The following is a 25,629-nucleotide window of genomic DNA, read 5'->3' on the forward strand; positions in this document are numbered from 1 at the left end:
GAGTTCCTGTTGATAGATGCAGTTGCCTATTGAGCGACTCCAGCTTCCTGTCTGCTTATGATCTGCCTTAACCATTTACACAGAGACAGCTCTGAGCTATTCGTGATGCTGGCCACTCTTCGCATTTACCTTCCCACCTCTGCCTTGGAGTGGGTGGTATTTCAGTTTGTAATGAAGACAGCAAGGCGTAGAAAGGCTAAGGGGCTTGTTCTAGGCTATGCAGCTAACAGGTAGTAGACTGAGATGGATAAGCCTGGGTGCTGCCCTGCCTCCCTGTTTTGGTTACCTGCCTGGGCCTGACACCCCCATTAGGCTGTGAACTCCTTGAAGTCAGGAACTGTGTGTTACTCATCGTTCAGTCACCTCACAGGGTCTGGCTTTATTATTTTTGGTTGAATAAATGACTACAATCTTATTAGAACATAACGTATTCATTTTCTTGCAGATATACTGGAAGCAGGTCATGTCTTCCAAAACATAGTGCATACTGAATAAAACCTATGGTGATATTACATAATGTCACCTGTACACAGAGGTATTGTTCTGTTCCTGAATGACAGGCCTAAAGTAGGGGAGAAGGGTGGGGAGCCAAGTGAATGCAGAGGGGCAGAATTGTACTGCTTACATTTTTGCTTGTTTTATTAAGTATTAGACATAAAAAATGATAAAATTATAAAAAGCTATATAATACATACTCATGTACCTGCCATCTAGCTTAAAAAATAGATCTTTGGGCCGGGTGTGGTGGCTCACGCCTGTAATCCCAGTACTTTTGGAGGCCAAGGTGGGCAGATCACAAGGTCAGGAGTTCAACACCAGCCTAACCAACATGGTGAAACCCTGTCTCTACTAAAAATACAAAAATTAGCCGGGCGTGGTAGTGCGCGTCTGTAATCCCAGCTACTCAGGAGGCTGAGGCAGGAGAATTGCTTGAACCTGGGAAGCAGAGGTTGCAGTGAGCCAAGATGGCGCCACTGCACTCCAGCCTGGGCGACAGAGCAAGACTCCTAAAAAAAAAAGAAAAAAAAATAGAGCTTTGATGTACCAGTGCCACCCCTAGGTGCACACCTATGTCCCAAAGTTAACCATTATTCTAAACTTTGGTTATAATTTTGTTGTCTTTCTTTATAGCTTTACCCCAAGTGTTTCTATCTTTATACAATGTTATGTTTGCACTTTTTATAAGTTAAATACTTTTATATATATAGATGTTCTACATTTGCCTTCTTCATTCAACATTGTGTTCTAGAGATATATCCTTGCTGAAACATGTAGCTATAGTTCATTTTCTTCAGAATATTTCATTATATATCTCTACCTTAATTTTTTTTAACCCATTCTACCATTAGTGGAGATTTGGTTTATTTTCTTCTCAGTGTTATTGGTGTTATAAATCAGGCTTCTATGAACATACTTGTGCCAATCTTTTCTTGTTTTTCTGTATTTTCTTCTGTTTGATTTTAACCATGATTGTTTTGAGATTTCCTCATTAGCTGACACTGTCATATCCACTGTGAGGAGTTTGTGAGAGGCCTTTCTTCTTGTTGTGTTTTCCCCTTCCTGCCCTACCAGTAATTAATTTTAATATCATGATGAGTCAACATAATTATATATTTTTTCAATTGCTTTAATTGTAGATCAAGAAGCTACTCTAGAAGTCGGAGCAGAGGATGGTACAGCAGAGGCCGAACCAGAAGCCGGAGCAGTTCCTACCGGAGTTACAAAAGTCACAGGTGAGCTTGTGATCTCGCCCTGTGATGTGGTCTCCATCATGTCCGCTTTTTAAGGCTACATAGGCAGAGGGGGTAGTTGTTGAGAAGAATCATGTCATTACTGAATATACTACTGGCCTATTTTCTCATGTAGTTTTTTCTATGTAAGAGCTGTGGAATTCTTGACTATTCCTCTGTTGGGATCTTATCAGAGTGAGGCAAGTGGAGCAGTAGAAATATTTAAGAAGCCTTGACCCCTACCTCCACCTCCCCCACATGCATCTTCCTTAACCTAAGTTTTACATCTGCATTCACCTCTTGACATGGGTTAGAGATTGGGATAGGAAGATTGTAGAGAGGGGACCAAGAGGAAGAAGTATATATATGGTGGGAAGGGTGGCCCCAGATTTCTAGTTCTCCTAGCTTCTTTCCCTCTTTGGCATCTGAGGTATTTTCTACTGCTGTCACTTCACTTCACTTACAAAGGTCCTACCTGTACAGACCTTTCCCCTAACTCCACCTAGTTTAGAGCCTCCCTAGTGACTTTATATGCATCTCAGAGAAGAACTGCATAAAACTTGATCTTATGAAATCCAATAGGCTTTTTAAAAAATCCAATATACTTTTGATATGAAAACAAAACAAATGTAGCTGTGGGATTTCACTGTATTTTCACCTTGATGGGCAAATAAATGTCTAGATATTTGGTATAGCCTGTCCTGCCCTGATCTGTAAGATGATGGTCCTTCATGTGATTAATATTAGGACGTCCAGCAGGAGCAGATCCAGGAGCAGCTCATATGATCCCCACAGTCGATCCAGGTATGAACAGGGATTGGGAAACCACCAGTGGGGCAGAACTGAAAGATCTTGTTTTGTAAACTGTTTGTTCAAAGTGGTATTTTATTGAGTAACTAAATGCATATATTTGTCTCCTGAAACCATACCTTTTCTAAATGAGGTCTGTTCGACAAGTTTTATCTGTTGGCCCATTGTACTCCAGTGTCAAAAATGACAATATCAAATTGTAATGGCAGGTATTTATTGAATATAATTGCCTACAGAGATCCACCAGGTTCAAACTAACTCGTTAACTTTGTGATATTTTTCAATGCAGAAAAGAAATTAACATTTTTCTCTTTAATTATGGTAAGTCTCATTTGGGGCAATTGTTAAATGTTTCCAGTACTTGTTTTGGAAATATATCCTCATGCTGTCACCTAGTGCCCATGTTCTAAGCTAGAACACTCCTGAGATCCTAAAAAGAAATAGGAACATATAAGTATCTGAGTGGGAAAATTTAGTGTTCGTTGTTGCCGTTAAAGCAGGTCCTACACCTACGATAGCTACTATAGCAGGAGTCGGAGTCGAAGTAGAAGCCAGAGAAGTGACAGTTACCACCGAGGCAGAAGTTATAATCGGCGGTCCAGGTGGGTCTCTCTCCTTTATCGTCCTTTATCGCACTGTAGGCCACGGTGGGCACTTGATGTGGGAGGGTGATGGGCTGCTAGTGGAAGAGAAAGTGGTATAATCTTCCAAGGACAGAAATACTTCTTCCTTTAAATCTGAACAACCCACAAGCAGCCACTAAAAGTGGCTTTTATATTAAGAGTTGCCAGGTAATATTTGTTGGTTATTATTAATGTTTGAATCTAAAATGGGTTTCTAAATATTCACATATCTTGGACAGACCTTTCTTTTGGAAAGAAAGAAGGCCACCCAAACCATGGCCACTTGCTTAAATAGAACTACTTGCTAGCAGTAGCCAGTTTCTCATTTTTTTAAAATAAAAAAATACATAATATCATTTGCTTCAGCAGCAGGATTGAGGTTTATATGTTGTCAATTATTTAGTAAAATACATTTTTTATGTATTATATGTATTATGTTTAACATATTTTGGCTTCTGCAAAAGTCTTTATGTTAACTTTTGTACTGTCCTTTTCTGGTGGCTTCTGGTCTTGCCTTCCCCTGTCCATTGCAACTGCAATGATGCTTGTAAATATCAGTCTGATCTGGATACTCCCTTGCTTGAAACTCTTCAAGGACTCCCTACTGCTTTCATGATCAGGTCCAGCCTCCTCAGCACCAACTCCAGCTCACACTCTTTCTGGCTTCCCTCCTTTAAAGTGTTGGGACTTTTCCTTCTGCCTGGAGACACACGTGTCCTCTTCACCATCTCCCCTTTTGCCACTTGAAATGGCCAGTTCCCATCTACCCTGCAGATCTCCACTGTCCCTGGGCAGCCCTCCCTGATGCCTAATCCTAGGATACAGTCCCTCCCATGTGCCTCTAAGACAGCCTTTGCTCCTACTGTGGCTCCCCTTGCTCCTAAATTACTTGTCTTGCTGACTATTCTATTCTGTCCTTGAACCCCAGAGAACTATACTTGGTTTTGTGTGTGTGTGTGTGTGTGTGTGTGTGTGTGTGTGTGTGTTCCCAGCATCTTGCAAAATGCCTGGCTCACAGTGAATGTTTTTCAAAATAACTGAATGGGACCCATGACCAGGTCCTCTTGACTCAATATCCCAGTGGTCCTGTTCATGCCCAGGGCCACCCCCACCCCTCATTGGACCCCATTTTGGTTTCCATTCCTTGAATGAAACTATTTGTGCACCTTTTCCCCATTACTTTTCTCAGGTAATCTATTCAAATATTGATACTCATTTTGGGTAATATGGGGAAACTATTCTGCTCATTGGTTTTTTGTTTTTGTGGTCCCAGCATTTGCATGAATGAATTTCACACAAATTTCCTAAGATGTGATGTTTCTTTATTTTATCTTAATCTTGACATTACTACAACTTGTCATTTAAAACAGCTTCGAAAAGTCCATAGTGTGAGTCGGGCACGGTGGCTCACGCCTGTAATCCCAGCACTTTGGGAGGCTGAGGCAGGTGGATCGTCTGAGGTCAGGAGTTGAAGACCAGCCTGGCCAACATAGTGAAACCCCGTCTCTACTAAATACAAAAAATTAGCTGGGCGTGGTGGCGGGCACCTGTAATTGCAGCTACTAGGGAGGCTGAGGCAGGAGAATCACTTGAACCCGGGAGGTGGAGGTTGCAGTGAGTTGAGAGCATGCCGTTGCACTCCAACCTGGGCAAAAAGAGTGAAACTCCATCTCAAAAAGAAAAAGAAAAGTCCATGGTGTTGCCATAGTCAGTACCCTACCTCTGTGTTATGCTGCATCAATAGTGCATCAGTTATATGAGTGGCTTGAAAACACTATTGATGTTTTCAAGCCACTCATATAAAAAACAAGCTATAAGAGGAATTCAAAGATTTTACAGTTACAAGGTTTTTATATATTTTGTTTTGTTATTACAGGAGTTGTAGATCTTATGGCTCTGACAGTGAAAGTGACCGAAGTTACTCTCATCACCGGAGCCCCAGTGAGAGCAGCAGATATAGTTGAAAACGTCCGGATACAAATTATATCTTATTTGTAAATATCTGGCAACTTAGCTTAAGAAATGTAATGACAGTCTGTTGTTCTATTTCAATATCAGAGGTGAATTTCAAATATAGACACTTCTTAATTGTTACTGGTTCATTTACATGTGGGGAGAAGAATTTAAAATACAGATATGTCTCCTAAAAATATTTTTATGCCACATTTTACAGTAGCCAACTATGGAAATGAATTTCATTTTCTTGAATCAAGAAATCGTGAAATTTATCTATGTATAATTTGCAATATTATTTTAAGTCTATTTCACTCTATCTTACGTATCCCTTAGAATACAGATTCTTTTTGCCTGTTTTTCCAGTTTTAGCATATATGCTGCCAAGCATAGAACTGTGAAGGAGAACTGTTAAAGGCGGCCAAATATTTATATACTGATTACATAGAGTCTTGTACATATGTGCTCTAAAAACAAACCACCCAGAATTGATACTGTTGGTAACCAGGAGTATAAGGCAGTGGCTCTGGGGTTCTTAATTCATTCCTAACTTCTTTGATACTTCACAGGATTAGGAAAGTGGTCATCATACATCCCACACAGTCTGTATTACCTCAGGCTTGTGGGCAAGGTTAGGAAGAATCAATCAGCCTTAACTATAAATACCTGCACTGTCTCTGAGGACTTACTATTTTATGTTCTTTTTAATCAATACCAATCAGAAGTTTAGGTTATAAAAACAATTCTACTTCATGCTTTGGTGCTTGGTAATTTTTGGTGCGTCTTTAAGCATTACTCTTATATATCATATATTAAAATACCATAAAAGAGAAAAATGAAATTCAAAAAAAATCACTGGCACCAAAAATGGTTTATTCTGAGCTGTCTTCACTTTGACTATTTGGGGGGCTTCTCTCAAGTACAGATGTGGGTTGGGGTCCCCTGGAGCAGGCAGGATTGGCAGTAAGAGATATTGGCCACTCAAGTCTGCTGTGTGTGTGTGCCTCTGGAAGAGTGAAGAATGGACTTCAAAAGTAACATCAAAAATCTAACTGCCACCATCCTGGAGACATTTTGCAGGGCTTTCCTTTCAAGTCTTTCAAGTACAGGATATTACCACAACAGCAGCTGAACTGTTGTAACCAGCATGTTTTTCCTATTTCCACTGTGACCTGCAGCTGACTCAAAGCCTTGCGTGACCTGACCCAGGTGCAAGAGACAGGGGAAGAGGGATAGAGGGTATAGCATAAATTATATATTTTCATGGCTTTGGGTGGTTCCTCCAAAAATAATTGGACCTGTAAAAACTAGTGTGTGTGTGTGTGTGTGTGTGTGTGGTTTTTTTTTTTTAATCTTTACTTTGAATTTGTTCCCCAAGTGTACTTAATCACCTTAGTGCCAGTTTAATCCAGTTATGCAGAAGAAATTCATATTGATTGCCTGATGCTGAGCTCAGCACCACCCTACCACAGGCCTTGTCTGGTGTATTTGGGAAGTGGAAAAGAGCCCTCAGTTGGAGGGAGCTGACAACCCTTGGTGGAGGGAGGGTGCCCTTGAATGTATTAAAACTATCACCCAAAGAAGGTATGAAAACAGGGTAAGGTGGTCAGTTGTTTGCCAGCTCAATAGACAGAAAGTACATTAGAAAACAGGACTTAGGCCAAACAAACAATACTGGATACTGAATACAAAACAGTATGATTTATATTAAAGGTTTCCAAAAGTTGCCTGCAAAGGAGAATATTACTACTAGTCAGCAGGAAAAAAATGCATTCAGAACCCAAGCAGAAACTGCCAAATGTAATTAGGTTAAGAAAAGTTACCCTTGGGCAGTGTATTAGTTTTCTATTGCTGTGTGACAAATTACCCCAAATTTAGCAGTTTAAAAAACAACACCCATAGCAGTTCTGTAGCTCATGAGTCTGGCACAGTGTGGCTGGATTCTCTGCTCAGGGTCTTACAAGGCTGAAATAAGGGTTGGCAGGACAACATTCCTTCATGGAGGCTCTGGGGAAGAATCTGCTTCTAAGTTCATTCAGGTTGTTGGCGGAATTCAGTTCTTTGCTGGCTCTCAGCTGGAGGCCCCTCTCTCACCTCAAGGCTGCCTGCATTCCTTCTTATGTGGTCCCCTCCAGCTTCAAACCAGCCTTCCTGCTCTTTCTCATGCTTCATATCTCTCTCCCGTCCTCCTGTTTTAGGGGCATATGATTAGCTCAAGCCCACAGATATATTTTAAGGTTGATTGTGCGATAGAACATAATTGCAGGAGTACTGTCTCATCTCATCATATTCACGGGTTCTGGAGATTAGCTCATTGAAAGGGGGAGGGGCATTTTCAAATTCTGCCTACCACAGGCAATAACTGCCCATCTCAGCTGTAGGTGGAATTTTTATCCAGAAAAGATAGGCCCTAGAAGCCTCATTTCTTTTCTCCATGGAAAAGGACAGCCCTCTGCTGCAGCGTTCAACTTGTGTGTTTACTGACAGAGTGAACTACAGAAATAGCTTTTCTTCCTAAAGGGGATTGTTCTACATTTTGAAGTTATTTTTTAATAAAATTGAATTATGTTGTGTATTGTGCTTCTTAATAGGAAATGCATTATTGGACTGTTTTTATAACATCCTGTTTATTGCAAATAGTATCGTTCAAAAACTGTATAAAATACTTTTGTACATATTAGCAATGTCTAATTTGTATACACTTCAGTTAAATTTCCCTAAAACTTGAAAGGGGACCTTGTAGAAATTAAAATATATACTTAGTCTAAGTCTGAGTCTGTTCATGTTTTATCTTTCTGCTGACCCAGCCAGTGAAGACACCTCATCTCCTTTGGCACCTCCTTTTCTTCTCCTAGCTGAGTGTTAGTGGTGGGTGTAGGAGGTGGAGCTAGAGAGAATGTCAGGCAGAGATTTTAACCTACACAGGTAAGCATTAATGATGTTTGGTCTTCCTCCCCTGGAAAATCCAGATTTCCTCTACACTTTGTTGTCATCCAGTTAAAATGACCTGCATAAAGATGTCTTTGCTGAGGGAGGAATATGTCACATCCCATGTGTGAGTTTCTACCTAGAGACAGTCCATTTACCTACAGCCTCTACATTTCCCTCCCTAACGGCAGCGCACTAGGCAGTGCAGCACATGTCACTCACTCCCAGAGAAAACATTCATGGTGATATTTTTAGCATACACATAAGAATTTGCAGGGGAAGTACAATTAACTTTTGTCTCCTCAGAACTGAAAGGAATGTCTATTTTCTTAGTGAATACAACATAACTTATTGTAGTTAACTTCTCACTGCAGATACTCAGTTTTTAAACTGAGTTAACAGTGGACTCCTTAGTTGGGCAACTCCTGAAATTTGTCAAATCTGGATGCATTCCTTTAAAATGTAAAGAAAATGCAGGATCAAGTTCTGATAGTGGTAAACTTGATAGTTGGGCAGTATTGGGGGGAAAATGTGCCAAGGACTTTGGTCTTGACTCTTCTGAATTAGCTGGGCATTAAATAGGCGGGAAGGTAATTCAAGGAAAATGCCCCTCTTGCAAGAGATTATGGACACTAACTGGGCATCACTGTTTAGAAGAGACGGGAGGTGGCCAGGCGTGGTGGCTCACGCCTGTAATCCCAGCACTTTGGGAGGCCAAGGCAGGTGGATCACTTGAGGTCAGGAGTTTGAGACCAGCCTGGCCAACATGGTGAAATCCTGTCTCTACTGAAAAAAGAGGCTCTACTCACTTTTTCAAGGCAAATGCTGAGCCTTGAAGGAGTGTTGCAAACTAATGTGGTCAGGTGAAAGGATGTGGAAGCCATGCCTCACAAGGTGAAAGGGACTGGGTTCAGATTTCCAGAGAACTCTGGTTTTTGGAACAGAGAATCAAGTCTGCTGTTCCCCACAGTGAGGCAAGAGCCTGCAGGCCCATGAGGGCCTTGTGGTAGAATGAGCTGGGAAGACAGCAGGGAGAAGTTCTTTGATGCAGTAAAGGCCCCTCAGGAGTCCAGAGGTGTCAGGGGGGACGCTGGGTACCCTGAAAGAACACCTGTTCATCTCAGGACAGACTGGGAAGCTTGTCGGGGCCTGGTAAGTGCAAGGCAAGGAGAACCTGCCCTGGCCACATACACACAGGGCTAGGAGGCTTTAGTGGTCTGTTTTCTTTCAAAGTTTCAGTACAAGGTAGAGATAGTGCTCCCTTGCTGCTGCCTCCACTCCTCACTGTGAATCAGAAGGCCCCAGGTAGGCCTGCTGCCTCTTGGAGACCCCAGACCCACCACTTACTATAGCCCATCAAACTCCAGCTCCCTAGACTGAGCTGAGCTTCACAGCCTGCAGAACCCAGGCTAGCTTGGAGAAGGTTGCGTCTCTTCAGCCCAGAGCCTTGAGGACATCAGGGTAAAAGGAGTGGCCACCTATATTTCTAGTGCTTTAGGAGGCCTAGGCAGGAGGATTGCTTGAGGCCAAGAGTTCAAGACCAGTCTGGACAACATAGCAAGACTATTAGGACAAAAACAGAACAAAAAGCAGCTGGGCATGCTGATGCACACCTGTAGTCCCAGCTACTCAGAGGGCTGAGGTGGGAGGATCACTTGAGCCTAGGAGGTGGAGACTACAGTGAGCCATGATTGCATCTCTGCCCAGCTTGGGCAACAAAGCAAGACCCTGTCTGAGAAACAACAAATGGAGTGACCTGAGGTCTCAGGACAAACACCTGCATTCTGCATCTTAAGCCCTGATCCTGGGCCTCCTATGGCTCATAAACCCCTGAAAGAGGGTATATATGACTGGCACACTCAGACATGAGAGACAACCAGGGCTGCTCATCCCTTCCCAGCCTGCAGACGAGTCTGCCTCCCAGTGGACCTGGCCCACAGGGGTTGGGTGTATAGGCTGGCACTTCACCAACCTCTGGTCACCTAGGACCTTTAGCAACTAAAATCTCCCATCAGGCCAGGTTCCCAGAGAAAGCCTGAGAAGAGTCCCCACTGACCTTGATGCCTCCAGCCTAATTTGGTTTTATTTTGAAGAAGCAGGGGGACTTCTATGAGCAACTATGCTATGGTACAATCATTAAGGACTCTGGGCCAGAACCAGGCTGCTTGGGTTCAAGTTCAACTCTGCCACTTCCCAGTTGGGTAACTGGAAGGAGGACAATTTGCTTGACCTCTATAATTCAGCTCATCTAAAAAATGGATGCTAGGGATTCCTCCTCCTAGAACTGTGGTGTATTAAACATTTAGAAAACCAAGCATACATCAGTGGTTCAGAGGTGGTGGCCCCTGAGGTGGTGCCTCTAGGAGAAGTGAAGGAGTCCCAGAGGGTTCATGTGTGGAGCCAGGTTCAATCACTAGGGAGAGGCCCAAGGCCCCCAGAACCAACAGGGCAGGAGAGGATCCTAGAAGCTGCAAGAGAGACGTGAAATGCCAAAGCCATGATGTTTATTCTGTGAGGGAACCAGGCAACCTACCGGTTTGCATGAGGCCCCCAAACCAGGGCAGCTGTAGCCTATTAGTGCTGGGTTCAGTGGAGGCAGAATTCAGGTGTAAACTCCACCCTTAACCCACCCCACACCCTGGGGATTCATGTTTTCCCGCCCTACTAGAACTTTGGGCTTTGGATCAGCGCCTAGTGGGTAGCTTTGAACTTCCCTGCCACCCCACTGGCCCCATGCTGTGCGAGTTGAGTTGCATTGCCTGTATTTTTCTGGCATTGCCTACTCTGCTCTCCCTCTTCCCCAGGCTGAGCTACACACAGCTCCATGCCCTCCGGGCTGACTCAGTCCTGCATTGTTCCCACACACATAGGCATACCCACAACCTGGGCTGTTCTTTCTCACTTCAGTGGGGTTGAATCTGGTTTCCCCAACCAAGCCTGGGGACACTCCAGCACTGAGGGTAGATACTTAGGGAAATTGAGAGAAAACCCATGAGCTGTCTTCTAGAGGCAGGGGCATAGCTTTGCTGACCTTATCAGGACCCAATCCCAAATATGTGAAAGATCACTAAGCTCTGCCCTTGCTGGGTGAGCATCTCCAGACTCCTGACTCACCCCTTGGGCATGCATTTCTGGCCCAGGAGTCAACTCCCCAATAACTCAGTCCCTCCCTCCAGAAAGCCTGCCTTGACCTCCCTGAAGTGAAGCTCCTACTGCATGCCCCTCATCAGGACCAAGAGAGAAATTCTGCCTCTGCCTAGCTCCACCTGTTCACTCCCACCAACCAGACAACTCCTGATCGATAGGAATCTTGACTCCACTACACCAAATCCCCTCTAGTTCCCTGCAGATGCTAAATTGTCTCCACCTCCTGGCCTTTGCAGGCTTTCTGTCTGGAAAGCCCTTTCACTCCCTCATTGCTCTAGTTAATGTTCAAGTTCAAGCCTCAGCTCTGAGCAGCCCTGTGGGCCCACCAGACAGCTCTTCAAACCATTCCTTCCTGCCAGGTCCAGTGTTGCCAGGTGCCCACAGCTGCTCACAGAGCTCAGGCTCTGCCCTGGGACTCCCCAGCTGATGAGCTGCAGGCCAGAGAAGCAAGAGGGGAACAGCCGAGGCCTTCAGGGAGACTGAATGCCTCCCCACCACCTGTCCCCTCCCTTCTCACCCAACCTCCAGCCCTTTCTGCAGCTTGACTGCTGGAGCTAAGGCCCCAACAAGGCCCCATAGGGCCAGCATCACTACCTCAGTCACGCTGGCCACACCCTCTGTCAAGCTTTGGCTTGGCAGTGGGCCTAGCAATGTCCCATGCAGCTCTCTCTGCCAGGCTTCTTCCAGCCCGTGGAGGGGTCCTTTCTCCCCACCTCCCCTTCCCCTGGCTCCTGATGCTGATGCCTAAGTGATTTGTCCCGCTCTGAGCCTCAGAGTCCTTATCCAAACAATGGGCACACAGCCCCTCCCTAACTACCTCCTGGGCCGGTGCTAGGATCCACTGTGAGTCAGATGAGGAAGTGGGCTGGGAGGAAGAGACAGAAGGCAGCCCTCAGCGGGCTAGCTGGTCAGAAGCCTGTAAGCTGCTCTGGCCTGGCCTTAACCTGGGGCCTCTGGGAGCTGGGCCAGCTGTCTGTGCACCCATGCAGGTACAGGATGTCTGCAGCAGCTGCCAGGGGCTTCCAGATGCCCCAGGTTTGGCCCCTGAGACATTTTCTCCCTAGCTCTGGGATAGCCTTATCCTGAGGCCCTCTGTATTCTGGCAGAGAGTGGGGGTGGGGGAGGAGGCCCTTGCAATCTTACAGGACAGACCATCAGGCTGTTTCACGGCACCTGCCTAATACCCTGGTATCTCCTCCATTTCTCCTCTGGCACCTAGAACCAAGTCACCCTGAGCCAGCGCCAGAGTTCCTGCCCACTCGTGAGTAGGACAACATACCCAGGAGATACTGCTGCAGCTGGACATGGACTTGTATGTAAACACAAGCGCACATATGTGGGGAGGGGTGTGGAATATCAGGATGGGGGCAACATGAGAGTGACCCAGGATGGGCAGTAGTGAGCTTGGGGTAGGAGTAGGGGATGTCCACAGAGGCCTCTCCTCTACAACGGTGGCCCAGTCACCATCCAGACCTTGCCAGGTCTAGTGCCCCGTGGTCCCCACCCTGCTGCCTGCTCAGCCTGGCGGCCTTCCTTTACAGCCTCCTACCAACAGAGCCAGCCCCCTGCCCCCACGGGTGTCCATGCCAGAGCAGCATTCCGCAAGCCTGGCTGCATCTCCCCAGCAGAGGCTGAGCAAGGGGGCCACTCAGCAGTGGTCAGGTCACACGGCTAGAGGGGCACAGTGGGGCCTGGGCCTCTGGTCCCTACTCCTCTGGTCCCTCTGTCTCCTGGCCCTGGGCCAGTCACCTTAGATGATTTGATCGCTGCAGTTGTAGTCCTGGGATTTAAATCTCCTGCCCTGGGTGGCCCTATGCAGCATGAGGCCGCCAGGTAGGTATGGGTCCACTGGAGCCAAGTCCTGGAGGCACAGAGCAAAATGAGCCCTGCGCCGCCCTGGGATAGGGATGGGGGACTGGACCAGTTGGGGACCCCAGACTCACCCCCAGGTCAGAGCAGCCCAGGCGAGAGGGTGGGGGTGGTGAGCGCGGCTGGGGTGCGGGGTTCAGTCCCTCAGCGTGGGATCCCTCAGGGGAGCGGGTGGAAGCCTTTTCTGATCGGATCCGGGGCCCGGCGCGCTCAGCTTCCTGATTTCACGGCAGCTTCCTATCCTGGCTCCCCCTCCGTGGCGCAACCGGAGGGCAGCGATGTTTGACTCCCGGACGAACTTCCCGGCAGAAAGGAGGCTCAGCACGGGAGGGTGGGGCCGGGGTCTATCTGCTCGGATATGAGCAGTAGGGACGGGCTGGGGGCTGGGGCTGGGGCTGGGGGTGGAGGGCAGCCTGCGGCAGGGCGGGCTGCACGGGGACCGCGCACACCACGCGTGTCCGCGCCCCCCGCCGGCACGCAGGCGGCCTGGCCCTTTAAGCGTCCAGACGGCGGCCCCAGCTGACGCGCGGGCTCCAATCGGCGCCCCGCGCCCCCCGCCCGCCGCGCCCGAGGCTCTGGGGCCGCAGCTGCTCGGCGCTGGACTCGCCGCGGCCCTGCGCCTCCGCCTGCCCGGCCGCGCCCCCGGGGGCCATGGTCGCGGGGCCCTGCGCGGGGGCGGCCCCCAGCGCGGCGCTTCATGGAGCGGCCCTGGCCTGGCCGCCGGGGGCAGCGCGATCCCGCGGGGCCCTGTGAGCCCCCAGCGCCACGGCACCATGGTACGCAGGGCCCTGCCTGTCCCCCCGCTTATCCGCCCACCTGCCAGCTCTGACCTCCCAGGCACACGGCCCGCGGGCTCGGGTGGAGGGGCTGGAGGGATCTTCCCCCCTCCCCCGGTCTCCCGGCTCCATCTGCTGGGTCCCGCGGGCCGGGAATGCGGCGCTGTGGCGCTGCTCTCGGTGGGGAGGGGGTTAAATTCCTGTGGTGGGGGCGCCGGCGCGCGAGGCTGAGGTCTTGCTAGGCACCGGCGAAGGGGGGCGCTCCCCTGCGCCCGGACGGCGCCGCCCTCGGGCTGGGTAATGGGGGGAAGAGGGAGTCAGATTCCCGCCTGGGCCTTGGGCCACGTGGGCGCTGGAGCCGCCCTGCCTGGGGATTCGGGATGACCCGGGCCAAGGGGGTGTGGGAGGACACCCAGAGCTCCCGTACCAACTCCTGTGTGACCTTGGGCAGATCCCCCGCCCTCTCTGGGTCTATTTCCAAGGGAAAGAGGGGAGGTAAGTGCACAGAGGAGGCTGGCATGGACACTCCCTCACCAAAAGGAGGAGCCTAGAGGTCATGAGCCTGTGCCCCCTTGCTCAGTCTGGGCCCACCCACTGCTGCCCAGCATAGAAAGAATTGACATGGGAGCGGGGCGCAGATGGACTCCCCAGGTTTCATCATGGGGCCTTCCAGGGAGGCTCTGAGGCAGGGTAGAGAGATGAGGCTTCTCATCAGTGAGGCAAGGTACCCCTCAGGTGTAGAAGGCTCTGACTTGGGTGAGCAGCCTGGAGAGATGTCTGGCACCTGGCCAATCCCCAGCCTGACTTGGGGCAAGGGTTTGAGGGCATGAAACCCCCTGGCAACCAGAGTACCTGACCACCTCCCTGGTCCTGCATCTTAGCTAGGCTGGAGTGACCTGGACTGCAGCTGGCACAGCCGGATGGGGAGGGGCACGCATTGCTTCCGGGAACCAGCACATCTGGCTGTGGAGGCCAGCACAGCTGGTGGGCATTGTGTGGGAGGGGCCAGACATGGGGGTGGCTGAACCCTGCTGAGGGGCTGCCAGTTGTGGACTTGGGCAGCATCTCTGTGCCCAGTCAAGAGAGTCCAATCAGGTCGTGAGGTTTAGGGCCCCCCAAGGGCCAAGGATGGTGCTGCCTTGGCTGAGAGTACTACCTTAGCAATGGAGTGTTTGAGAAAGCACTCCCCTCCTTTCCTGCTGAGAGGCCAGAGGGCCAAAGTCAGGCCTCATTTGACCTAGAGGCCTAAGTGCACATGGGAAGGTTGCCCTTTCCCTGTGGCAGGTGGGCACAGGTGGGCAGTGGAGGGCATTCCATAAAGGGAGAGCAGAGAGATCTGGGGCTGTGTTGCCTGGGGTGGACTTCCCCCAACAGGCCTGGCTTCAGCAAGCCCTTATACAAGCCACTTCTCCTGCCACTCTTTGGCCCCTGGAGGCCCTAAGGAGCCCCTGTTGCAACCCAAGTTGTACCCTGATCCTTCGCTGACCTGCAGGTGCAGTGGCTCTAGGGAGGAGGGAGCAGGTAGAGGGGATAGTGGTGAGTGTGGGGAAGCACGGCTGGTCTCCAGGTGGCGGGATATTCTCGCTTTTTAAGTCATTAAAGGCTCAGAAATCCAGCCATGTGGGGTCTAGCAAGGAAGGGGTGGTCTTAGCAGAGCTGGGAGTCCAGGGGCTCTGGACTGTGGAACCCTCTCATTCTGAGCCTCGGTTTCTCCATCTGTGTAGTAGGGGTTGGTCCCAGAAGATGAATCAGAATGAGTCAGAGGAGGGAGATGGGAGGGGCTTGGTGCCACGTCCCAGTTAGATTGGCCGGGCCTGGACAGCCTGGGACAGAGGGGCAGATGGATGGCTTCTTGGCTGGGGTAAGGGGTAGATGGTAGCCTTGGCCAGGGGCCTGGCCAGACTGGGATGTGAGGGAACACAGGATGGCTGCTGCCCTGGCCGCTGGGTGTAGGGGGCAGGGTCCAGGGCAGGCCTGGAGACAGGTGGCCCCTGGTGGCTCAGGGAGGCTCCTCCTGAGGCCCACGGTAGGTTTCTCATTCAGGTGACTGAGAAGTGGAGCTCAACCACCACCACCCCTGCCCAATCCCAGCCTACCCACTGCTGTCCTGGCGATGGAAGGCCTGGCATGGGGAAGGGGGGCGGTAGGCTGTGGATGAATGGGGCCAGGATTCATCCCAGGGTCCCCAGGGAGGCACTGACAGCTATGGAGCTGATGGTTTTGTGGCCATCAAAATATTGTGGCAAGGTACCTCCCGAATGCAGGAGGCTCAGACCTGGTTGGGCAGGCCCTGAGGAGAGCCAGAACCTGGAACCAGTGGTGCTGGTCCAGCTGGGCTGGTGGTTGGTGGATATTAACAACATCTGCACATCACGTGCGATAGTCCTCATGCAGGGACTGGGCAGGCTGCCTGTCTGTGCTGCCCACCTTTTGGGGAGGCTGCTGTGGTAGAGCTGGGGGTGACTGAGTTGGCCTCTATTCCAGGCAATTCACAGGTGCTGGATGTGGCCCACAGGCCTGATAGTCTGACCCATCAGACATTGAGGGCCTCCCCTAGGGCTCTGGAAGCCCCAGATGGTGTGGCCTCTAAGGCAGGGCTTTCCCAGAGCCTGTGGACATGGACCGTACCTGACCTGGGGTCTGGGGGTCTACAGGGAAAAGGGTCTGGGGCAGGCCTTGGGGGCCTCCTGCCTGCAAGCATGGTAGGCAGGTTCCACAGCTGTGTCCTTCCACCCCTGCAGAGCCCCTGAGTGAGAGAGAGCTGCTGGGGGCTAGGCCTGAGGCTGCAGGCAGGGGTTGGGGGCAGCCTGGCCCAAGCCCTGGCTGTGATGAGGGGACCTCACCAGGCAGTGCAGCAGGACCAGAGTGGGGAGAAGGTATAGGCCCTGAGCCTGGATTTCTTCACAGGTTTCAACTTCTGCAGCAGCCACATGGCTGTTGCAATGAGGGGTTCCCTCAGGTGCTACCCCTTGGATTCTGTAGCCAGAGACCGGGCAGTGAGCAGTGAGCCCGGCTTCTGTTCTTGAGGTGTTTGGGGCTGGGCAAGCTTGCTTTTATTGGTATGTGTGAGTGAATATGTGGAGAGAATCCACGGGGCTGAGGAAATGCTGAAGGAATGCCTGTGGCCCTCCTGGGGTGACCACCTGGTCCCAGTGTGCCTGCGATGGTCCTGGTTCTAGCACGGAAAGCCCTGCACCCCAGAAAATGCCCAGGTCCCTGGCAAACCTGGATGGTTGGTCACTGTGGTCTCTCTTTCATCCCCTTTCCTTCCCTTTCCCTTCCTGGGATGACTTTTCCCATTTCCCAGGAGATGACCCAGAGGCCCAGAAAAGTGACAGGACCTGATCTTCAGCCTCAGAGGGTCATGAGTGGAGCCTGAGCTCTGAGGCAGCTCACTCAGGCTTGAATCCCTTCCTTGCTAGTTTCGGCTCTGTTGCTGTAAAGTGGAGCCACAAGTGATGGGCTGCCTCCTGGATGGCTGGCAATGCTGGGAGTGGTGCTGGGGGAAGGGCGGGCAGGGGCCCACTGGCCTTGACCCACTCCTGTGCCCTCTGTCCCCGCAGTTGCTGGTTGAGAAGACAACTGACTCCCCGGCGGCTGAGTTCTCGCTGGTGGAGGACGTGGCGCTGCACTTTGCCTGCTTGATGGGCCGCCTGAACGAGCAGCGCCTCTTCCAGCCTGACCTCTGCGACGTGGACTTGGTGCTGGTGCCCCAGCGCAGCGTCTTTCCGGCACACAAGGGTGTGCTAGCCGCCTACAGCCAGTTCTTCCACTCACTCTTCACCCAGAACAAGCAGCTGCAGCGTGTGGAGCTGTCCCTGGAGGCACTGGCACCTGGTGGCCTGCAGCAGATCCTCAACTTCATCTATACGTCCAAGCTGCTGGTCAACGCGGCCAACGTCCACGAGGTGCTCAGCGCTGCCTCATTGCTGCAGATGGCTGACATCGCTGCATCCTGCCAAGAGCTGCTGGACGCCCGCTCTCTAGGCCCACCAGGTCCGGGCACTGTGGCCCTGGCCCAGCCGGCTGCCAGCTGCACTCCAGCTGCGCCGCCCTACTACTGTGACATCAAGCAGGAGGCCGACACCCCAGGCCTGCCCAAGATCTATGCCCGTGAGGGCCCTGACCCTTACTCGGTGCGTGTTGAGGACGGGGCAGGGACTGCTGGTGGCACAGTGCCTGCCACCATTGGGCCAGCCCAGCCCTTCTTTAAGGAGGAGAAGGAGGGTGGTGTCGAGGAGGCCGGTGGGCCCCCAGCCAGCTTGTGCAAGCTGGAGGGTGGAGAAGAGTTGGAGGAAGAGCTTGGGGGTTCTGGCACCTACAGCCGCAGGGAGCAGTCCCAGATCATCGTGGAGGTGAACCTCAACAACCAGACACTGCACGTGTCCACGGGGCCAGAGGGGAAGCCAGGTGCCGGGCCAAGCCCGGCCACCGTGGTTCTGGGCCAGGAGGACGGGCTGCAGAGACACTCGGACGAGGAGGAGGAGGACGACGAGGAGGAGGAGGAAGAGGAGGAAGAGGAAGGTGGTGGCAGTGGACGGGAGGAGGAGGAGGAGGAGGAAGAGGGTGGCAGTCAGGGAGAAGAGGAAGAAGAGGAGGAGGACGGGCACAGTGAGCAGGAAGAGGAAGAGGAGGAGGAAGAGGAGGAAGGGCCTAGTGAGCAGGATCAAGAGAGCTCTGAGGAGGAGGAGGAGGGGGAGGAGGGGGAGGCTGGGGGCAAGCAGGGGCCACGGGGAAGCCGAAGCAGCCGGGCAGACCCCCCTCCCCACAGTCACATGGCCACACGGTCCCGGGAGAACACCCGGCGCCGGGGTACCCCTGAACCTGAAGAAGCTGGGCGGCGGGGTGGGAAGAGGCCAAAGCCACCCCCTGGAGTGGCCTCTGCATCGGCCCGAGGGCCGCCAGCCACTGATGGGCTGGGGGCCAAGGTGAAGCTGGAGGAGAAGCAGCACCATCCATGCCAGAAGTGCCCACGAGTTTTCAACAACCGCTGGTACCTGGAGAAACACATGAATGTGACCCACAGCCGCATGCAGATCTGCGACCAGTGCGGCAAGCGCTTCCTGCTGGAGAGCGAGCTGCTGCTGCACAGGCAGACAGACTGCGAGCGCAACATCCAGGTGGGCCTCACGTGGCTGGGGGCAGGGCAGAGGCTGTCCAGGTGGGGCTAGGCCATAACTGGGCTCTGGGCACCCAGCGTCTTGCTGACTGCATTACCTAGGTGGTCTGCGGAGACCAGACTTAGCCCCCAGACAGGCTGGCCCAGGCCCAGTTCTCAGGGTGGTTAGAGCTCAGGGGTAACATCAAGCCGAGCTTCCTGGGAGAGGTGGATAGAGTTGGGCGCATGAAGAGATGTGCAGAGGATTGGAACAAACAGTACCCTTGGCCAGAGGGACAAAGGGGACACATGGACTTGGGAGGATGAGAGTGGAGAGTTGTCTGAGCAGACAAGGCCAGAAGACAGGCCACTCTGGGTGGGATGAGTCAGACGGGGTTTTAACAAACACTGGGGCTGTAGGAAGGCCAGCAGGGCCACTGTGTATAGTTTCACAGGTTGTGCACTGCAGCAAGTGAGCACACAATGGGAGGAGGGGTTTGCCCAGAGGGATGCCATCCTCCACTTCCCACAAAAGTGCTGTATGGAGGAGGGGGCAGCCCAGCAGGAGGCAGCCCCCACTTTCAGCTCTTTGGGGATGCCAGCTCTCATGGGCCTGGGAAAAAGGGATTGGGTGAGAAATTTGGGAAGAGCAGAGGCTGCTGGGGTAAGCAGGGGAGCTGAGCTGGCTGCTGGGCCTTGAGCCAGCCTGAGTCTGTTTGTGCTAGCCTCACTTCTCAGGGTGGGGTGGCACAGGGCCAGCCAGGCTCCCACGGGTGGTTTTCACCTCTTCTGGCCCAGGAGAAGGGGGAAAGGTAGCAGGTAGGTGGGTGCTAATTGCCTGCGCTAATTGCTAATTGCAGTGCCCTGTGGAGAAAGTGTTACCCGGGGGTCACCTGGTATCCTGCCCCACCCTTGTGTACCTGTGCCCACTTGCCCGCCTGCTGGGCTGCCCTTTGATGCTCTAACTGCTGCGCACCTGAGTCTCCCTCCTGAAGGAAAAAGAAGCTTCTGCCCCATCCAACCTGAGTACCCTGACCAATTTCTGCCCAAGCGTTGGCCTAGCCTCCATCCCTGTGGGGTGTCCTGCATAGATGGGCAGGACAAGGGTCCAGGAGAACAAGTGGGGGGACATGGTCCCCAAGATCCCCCACCATTCTCTGTGCCTGATGGGACCTTGAGCCTCCTGCTGTCCTCCTCAGCTAATGCCTCTGGGACTCATCCTCTTGGCGATATTCATGGTGTCATGGCACAGGTCCCAGCAGGAGGCAGCAGTGATAATGGCTCACTCTGTGGGACCTGTTATCTCTGCGTGTAGCCTCCATACCAGAGGGCGCCCTTCAGCTAGTTGTCTGCCTTACCTCTATAGACAGACAAAGGGTGATGCCTTTGGAAGCCCTTGTTGAAATGAGCCCAGAGTGGGGAATTTCCTGGAAGAGGTGACCCCTGACCCTAGTTAACTCAAGGATGAAGGAGGACACCAGGCTGTGTGTTTGGGGGTGTTTAAGGAGTTTTCATCCCCAACCTTAGAAACATCAGAGCTGGCTGGCTGTTGGCATCAAGGGCTCTCCAGCATATTTCAAGTGGGAAAACTGAGGCCAGACGGGGGCAGTAGCTTGCCCAAGTCCAAGACCCTGGGGACTCAGGACCCAGGGCCTCAAGTCCTCTTATTCTGCAGTGTGTGACATGTGGCAAAGCTTTCAAGAAGCTTTGGTCCCTCCATGAGCATAACAAGATTGTGCACGGCTACGCAGAGAAGAAGTTCTCATGCGAGATCTGTGAGAAGAAGTTCTACACCATGGCCCATGTGCGTAAGCACATGGTTGGTAAGTCTGGGCCACTGGGGGATGGAGCCGGAGGATAGAGATGGACCAGCTTCTGGCTGGTGGATGGGAAAGACTTCACATCCAAGGGCAATGTGAAGGGGTGAGGAGGCCCCTGTCAGCTAGGAGGCCTGGGGAGGTTGGTTCCAGTGGCAGGTGTAGCCTGGACAGGCTCTGGGGCCAGGGCTGGCATGTACAGTTGGGCAGGCTGCACATTGCACAAGGGTGCCTGGACAAGATGGCAGGTGGGAACCGGAATCAAGCTGGCACACTGCTAACCAGGCTGTGCATCCTGGCATGGGCTCGTGTCCACCCAGGGAAAAGAATACCTTTTCCTAATTATACAAAGTGCTGTATGGGCTGGTACAGGCCCTGTGTCAGTTTGATGACAGCTGTGCCTCTGATTCTTTCTTACCTTCTGGTCCTCATAGGGCTTCAGGCCTCTCTGAATGCAGCCTCCCCTCAGGGTTCATGCCTGGACACAGTAAGGAGGTCCCCCAATTGTGTGTTTTGGCCACTCCACTGCCCCAGGCAAGGCTGCCCACCCGCTGTATGTGGGCCTGGCAGAGTCTCATGTCCCTACAGCCCTGCCTTCCTTGCCCGCTCCAAGTCTGGGCCTTGAGGGGGAGGGGTAGCCAAGGCAGACAGTGAGCCCCTGGCCAGGTCCTAATCCCTTTCTCCATGAGACAGTGCTGGGGGCCCTCCAGCATGAACTGACTGGAAGCTGGGACCCTGCGGCCTAGGTCTCAGCCAGGAGCATGCTGGTAAACCAGGACTGGTGTCTGTGAGCTTGAAGGTGAGCCTTCTGTCTCCAGTGGCCACCTACCAAATCCTTGAAGAGTTTGTTAGTCCTCACCTATCCGTGGGTGCTGGGAGGAGTGCAGCTAACTTCCTCCAGACTGCTGGCTAGGGCCTGAGGCCAGGGCCTTTCTGCATATGTCCCCTATAAAGCCCACCACCCCTGAAGCTCAGGACCACCATGAGTCCCTTTTTATAGGAGAGGAAGCGGAGGCCCAGAGAGACTGAGTGGGAAGCCAGTGGTCGGGCCAGGATTTGAGCTGAAGCCAGGTCCACCCAGGGACCTTCCATCCTTCCCTGAAGCTTTGGGGGCAAGGCAGCCTTGGCCACTTCCCTTGACCAGAGGCTAAAGAACCACAGAGCCCCAGCATGTCTGAGGCAGACCTTCAGAGCAGATAGGAGACCCAGCCATGGAGGCAGGGGGCCTCTCCTGGGAATCAGCACAGGTCCTGGGACAGAGTATAAGGCCAGCCCCAGAGAAGGGTGGTGGCACAGGGCTGCCCTAGGAGGCAGGGTCTGGGCCCAACGTCGGGGTGCTTGGGCAGGCCCGTAAAACATGATGGCCCTGGTGCCCACCTCGTAGCCCACACCAAGGACATGCCCTTCACCTGCGAGACCTGCGGAAAGTCCTTCAAGCGCAGCATGTCCCTCAAGGTGCACTCACTGCAGCACTCAGGGGAGAAGCCGTTCAGATGTGAGGTGAGCTTCCATCTCCTGCCTGGCCTGCCCGAGGGGCCACCTGGGAGGGGCAGGAATCAGGGAGCACAGCTGCTGAAAAACAAAGGGCTAGGGGGTGGAATGTAGTGTCCAGAAAGAGAGAGCCCTGCCCTCTGAGGTCTGCAGCCCCTGCCTCCCACTCCCACCCAGCCCCTACTCTTCTCTGGCCCACTCCCATCCTGCCCTTCCTTCCCCAACCCAGCCCCACACACTCAGGGTGGGAAGTGTGTGTGGGCTACAGCCCCAGGAGCAGGCTTTCTGGGGAGGCGGATTCAGGAGCATCCCAGGCCTGGAGCTCAGATGAGACAACAGAGCTGCAGGTGGGGAGGTGGGGGCAGGGACTGGGCGTCTGATCAGGAGGAAGGATGAGGGACCTCGTGCCTTAAGCATGGGGCTCCCTCTACTCTCTGGCTTTTTCCCACTTCCGACCCCCATTCCCCACCTAAGCCTTGGGTGCTTGTGGCCTCTCCTCTTGTGCCCATGTACTGCCCACCCAGATGCACCTCGGCTTGCCCTCATGTCCCCATCTCCTTGCCCAGGAGCCCCTGAGTGTGTCCCTCCTTGGCCCTGTGGCCACAGGGGAGCTGTTCCTCCACAAAGGCTGCTCTTCTGCTCTGTGCCTGGGCCTCACCCCCAAACCCCACCCCCAGAACTGCAATGAGCGCTTCCAGTACAAGTACCAGCTGCGGTCACACATGAGCATCCACATTGGCCACAAGCAGTTCATGTGCCAATGGTGCGGCAAGGACTTCAACATGAAGCAGTACTTCGATGAGCACATGAAGACCCACACAGGTGCGGCTGCCCCTGGGGACGGAGCTCGGTGCCGGGCCTGGGACCCCTTCTCAGCCCCGCTCAGGACACCTGGAATAATCTTGGCCACACCCCTTCTCAAGTCTGGGCCTCCGTTTACCCATGCTTCCTGCCTCCCAGGGTTGGGTGAGGCTGGCACAAAATGCCCCAGGGTCGGGGAGGATCTGAGAGCGCCAGGGCTGGGCCCCACTATGGCTCCATGGGAGACGGAGGCTGGCCCCAGACTGGGGTGTGGCGACCCCTCACTGACGCCCTGCTGCCCACCCCCAACCCCCAGGAGAGAAGCCGTACATCTGCGAGATCTGTGGCAAGAGCTTCACCAGCCGGCCCAACATGAAGCGGCACCGGCGCACGCACACGGGCGAGAAGCCGTACCCGTGCGACGTGTGTGGCCAGCGCTTCCGCTTCTCCAACATGCTCAAGGCCCACAAGGAGAAGTGCTTCCGCGTCAGCCACACCCTGGCCAGCGACGGCGTCCCCGCTGCCCCGGGCCTGCCCCCAACCCAGCCCCAGGCGCACGCACTGCCCCTGCTCCCGGGGCTGCCCCAGACCCTGCCGCCCCCGCCCCACCTGCCGCCCCCGCCTCCGCTCTTCCCCACCACTGCCAGCCCCGGCGGGAGGATGAACGCCAACAACTAGCTGCCAAGCTGCACCCGTGCACCCGCTGGGGCCTGGAGTCAGGGCCCACTCCAGGAGGGACCCACTGCCTTCCCAGGGAGCACAGCAGTGCGGGCCTGGGCCCTGCTCCACCTCCAGAAGTGGCTGGATGTACCCTGCCTGAGGCCCCGACGAGGAGGGGTATGCAGGCTGGCAGGCCCCAGAGCTGGTGGAGGGCATCTCACTCCCAAGTGCCCCCCCTTTCTGTGACTCCTTGAAGCCTTTACTTTTTTTTTTTTTGGAAGTGAAGGAAAAAGAAACTATTTACAGCACTCCCCTCCAGGTGAGGGGGGTGCTGGGGGTCTGCAGCAGAAAGAAAGGGGCCTGGGCAGCAGGTGTGGCCAGTCCCTCTGCCAAGGCCTGTGCCAGAGGGGTTGGCCAGTTGGAGCCTGGGTCAGCCTCAGCAGCCTATCCCCATGTCATCTATGCCCCTAATTTGCTTCCTCATCTTGGAGGGTTTGGGGAGAAGTTGGCGTGCCACCCCCACAACCCCTGAGGAGGTGTAGACCCAGTCTGAGAGCCGCAAGCACTGAGGCAGGGCCTGAGACTGGACCTGGGTGAGCGTGGGGGGTGGAGGATGGCGAGGTGCAGAGACTGCAGACCAGTGCTTCACTGTGTGGAGTGGGGCAGGCAGGGGCTGGACCCCAGGGACTTGCCTTCCCCACCCACTCTGCTGCCAGCAGGCCCAGGGATCCCTGACCTGCACCAGGTGGCACCAAGGGTCCTGAGTCCTGGAGATGTCCCCAGAAGCTGCCGTGCCTCACAGCGCTGTGAGCCAGACCCTCTGTGGGCAGACAGGCTGACTGGCAGCACCAGCTTTGGGGGCAGAGTCCTAGGATGAGGCTTGGGCAGTGCTGGTAGGGTTTCAAGGTGCTATTAGTGGGGCAGGGGCAGGGCGGCTGCTCACAGAGCACCCCAGTTCCTCACCAGCTACTCTGGCCATATATCCCACACCAGAAGGAACAAGTGTGGCTGTGTCCATCTCTGCTCCCCCAAAGGCCCGCTCTAGGCCTTATCCTCCCTCTAGGTCCTGCCACAACCTGTCCCTGGCTGGCTCCAGCATCCTCGTCCCTCCTGGGCCTAGGCACCGGTGGGTGGGGCGCCCATAGCACTGCCGGTAAAGGAGCCTGCATGTTCAGGCCCCTCGGGGGATTGGGGGGACTGGGGAGGCGCAGCCTAGACCCAATTGCTTGCCCCCATGAGGCTAGCACTAATAGGAAACCCTTTTTGGTTGTCATTTAATGTCTTTATTCCTGCCTTTAATATGGGGAGGAAGGTTCCATAAGCTACATGTTTCCTAGTTAAGCTCTTTCCTATTGTGTTTATACAGTTTTGTTTGTTATACTCTTTGCACCTTAAACCCCCACCACTCCCCGACACTATTGCCTTCCCAGCATGGCTGGAGTGGGAAGAGGCTTGGGCCCCAGGGGAATGGTTAGGGGGACTGAACCCCTCTGACCTTATGAGGCCCATGGCACTGGGGCAGGGAGCTGGGGACATTTTAATCATCAATAAACGAAGCACTTTATTCTGTACAGATTTGGGCAGGCCCAAGGTGCCCGAGTGATCTGAGGATTTATAATCCAAGCCACACCACCCTGGTTGTTCTCTGGGCTTGGAGGGTACAGTGCCAGCAGCTTCCTTGCCCAATTGATGTTGGAGCTGTAGACGTACGCTCAGGCGCTCCTGCTGTCCTGGGGGAGAGAAGGTTCGCCCCTCCCCGAGGAAGAAGGCTTCTGGTCAGGACCCCCACCCCAAGGCTGGGGACTCCAGGCTCCTGCTTTACTGTAGCTCTTTTTCTTCCTTGCACTCCTTGATCTTTGGGCTTCCGTGATGTCCTCAGGGTCCCCCCCTCCCTGTTGCTATTTTTAATCTCTAGTCCCAGTGCCT

At 53.3% G+C, this 25,629-nt stretch overlaps 3 protein-coding genes across 10 annotated transcripts in view; 2 read left to right on the top strand and 1 right to left on the bottom strand.

The window, feature by feature from the left end:
• NKTR (natural killer cell triggering receptor) overlaps positions 1-7,884 on the top strand; it is a 50,142-nt gene extending 42,258 nt beyond the window's left edge. For 5 of the 7 annotated variants that reach the window (XM_034956191.3, XM_034956195.3, XM_034956194.3 and 2 more), the window contains 4 exons: positions 1,638-1,733; positions 2,478-2,534; positions 3,038-3,142; positions 5,040-7,884. In XM_034956191.3, coding sequence (XP_034812082.2) covers positions 1,638-1,733; positions 2,478-2,534; positions 3,038-3,142; positions 5,040-5,127 — 346 coding nt within the window. In that variant the 3' untranslated portion in view covers positions 5,128-7,884. The remainder of the gene's footprint in view (positions 1-1,637; positions 1,734-2,477; positions 2,535-3,037; positions 3,143-5,039) is intronic. The other 2 variants (XM_003809286.7, XM_063602268.1) reach the window with 1 other exon arrangement.
• Positions 618-13,813, bottom strand: LOC103784584 (uncharacterized). Its single transcript, XM_034956213.3, has 2 exons — positions 13,135-13,813; positions 618-1,007 (listed from the first exon to the last, which is right to left on the bottom strand). Exon 1 carries the CDS (start codon positions 13,757-13,759, stop codon positions 13,379-13,381), a length of 381 nt encoding a protein of 126 aa, XP_034812104.2. The 5' UTR covers positions 13,760-13,813; the 3' UTR covers positions 618-1,007; positions 13,135-13,378.
• ZBTB47 (zinc finger and BTB domain containing 47) lies at positions 13,686-25,274 on the top strand. Of its 2 annotated transcripts, none has more exons than XM_034956200.3 (6): positions 13,686-13,836; positions 17,400-18,956; positions 20,610-20,757; positions 22,136-22,251; positions 22,809-23,064; positions 23,360-25,274. In XM_034956200.3, exons 1-6 carry the CDS (start codon positions 13,834-13,836, stop codon positions 23,719-23,721), a joined length of 2,442 nt encoding a protein of 813 aa, XP_034812091.1. In that variant the 5' UTR covers positions 13,686-13,833; the 3' UTR covers positions 23,722-25,274. The 2 variants fall into 2 exon arrangements, with proteins under 2 accessions (XP_034812091.1, XP_054965700.1); XM_055109725.3 differs by having other exon boundaries at positions 13,703-13,836; positions 22,920-23,064.
• The last annotated feature ends 355 nt before the right edge of the window (positions 25,275-25,629 follow it).

The sequence above is a fragment of the Pan paniscus genome, chromosome 2 (assembly GCF_029289425.2).
Source record: "Pan paniscus chromosome 2, NHGRI_mPanPan1-v2.0_pri, whole genome shotgun sequence".
NCBI lineage: Eukaryota > Metazoa > Chordata > Mammalia > Primates > Hominidae > Pan > Pan paniscus.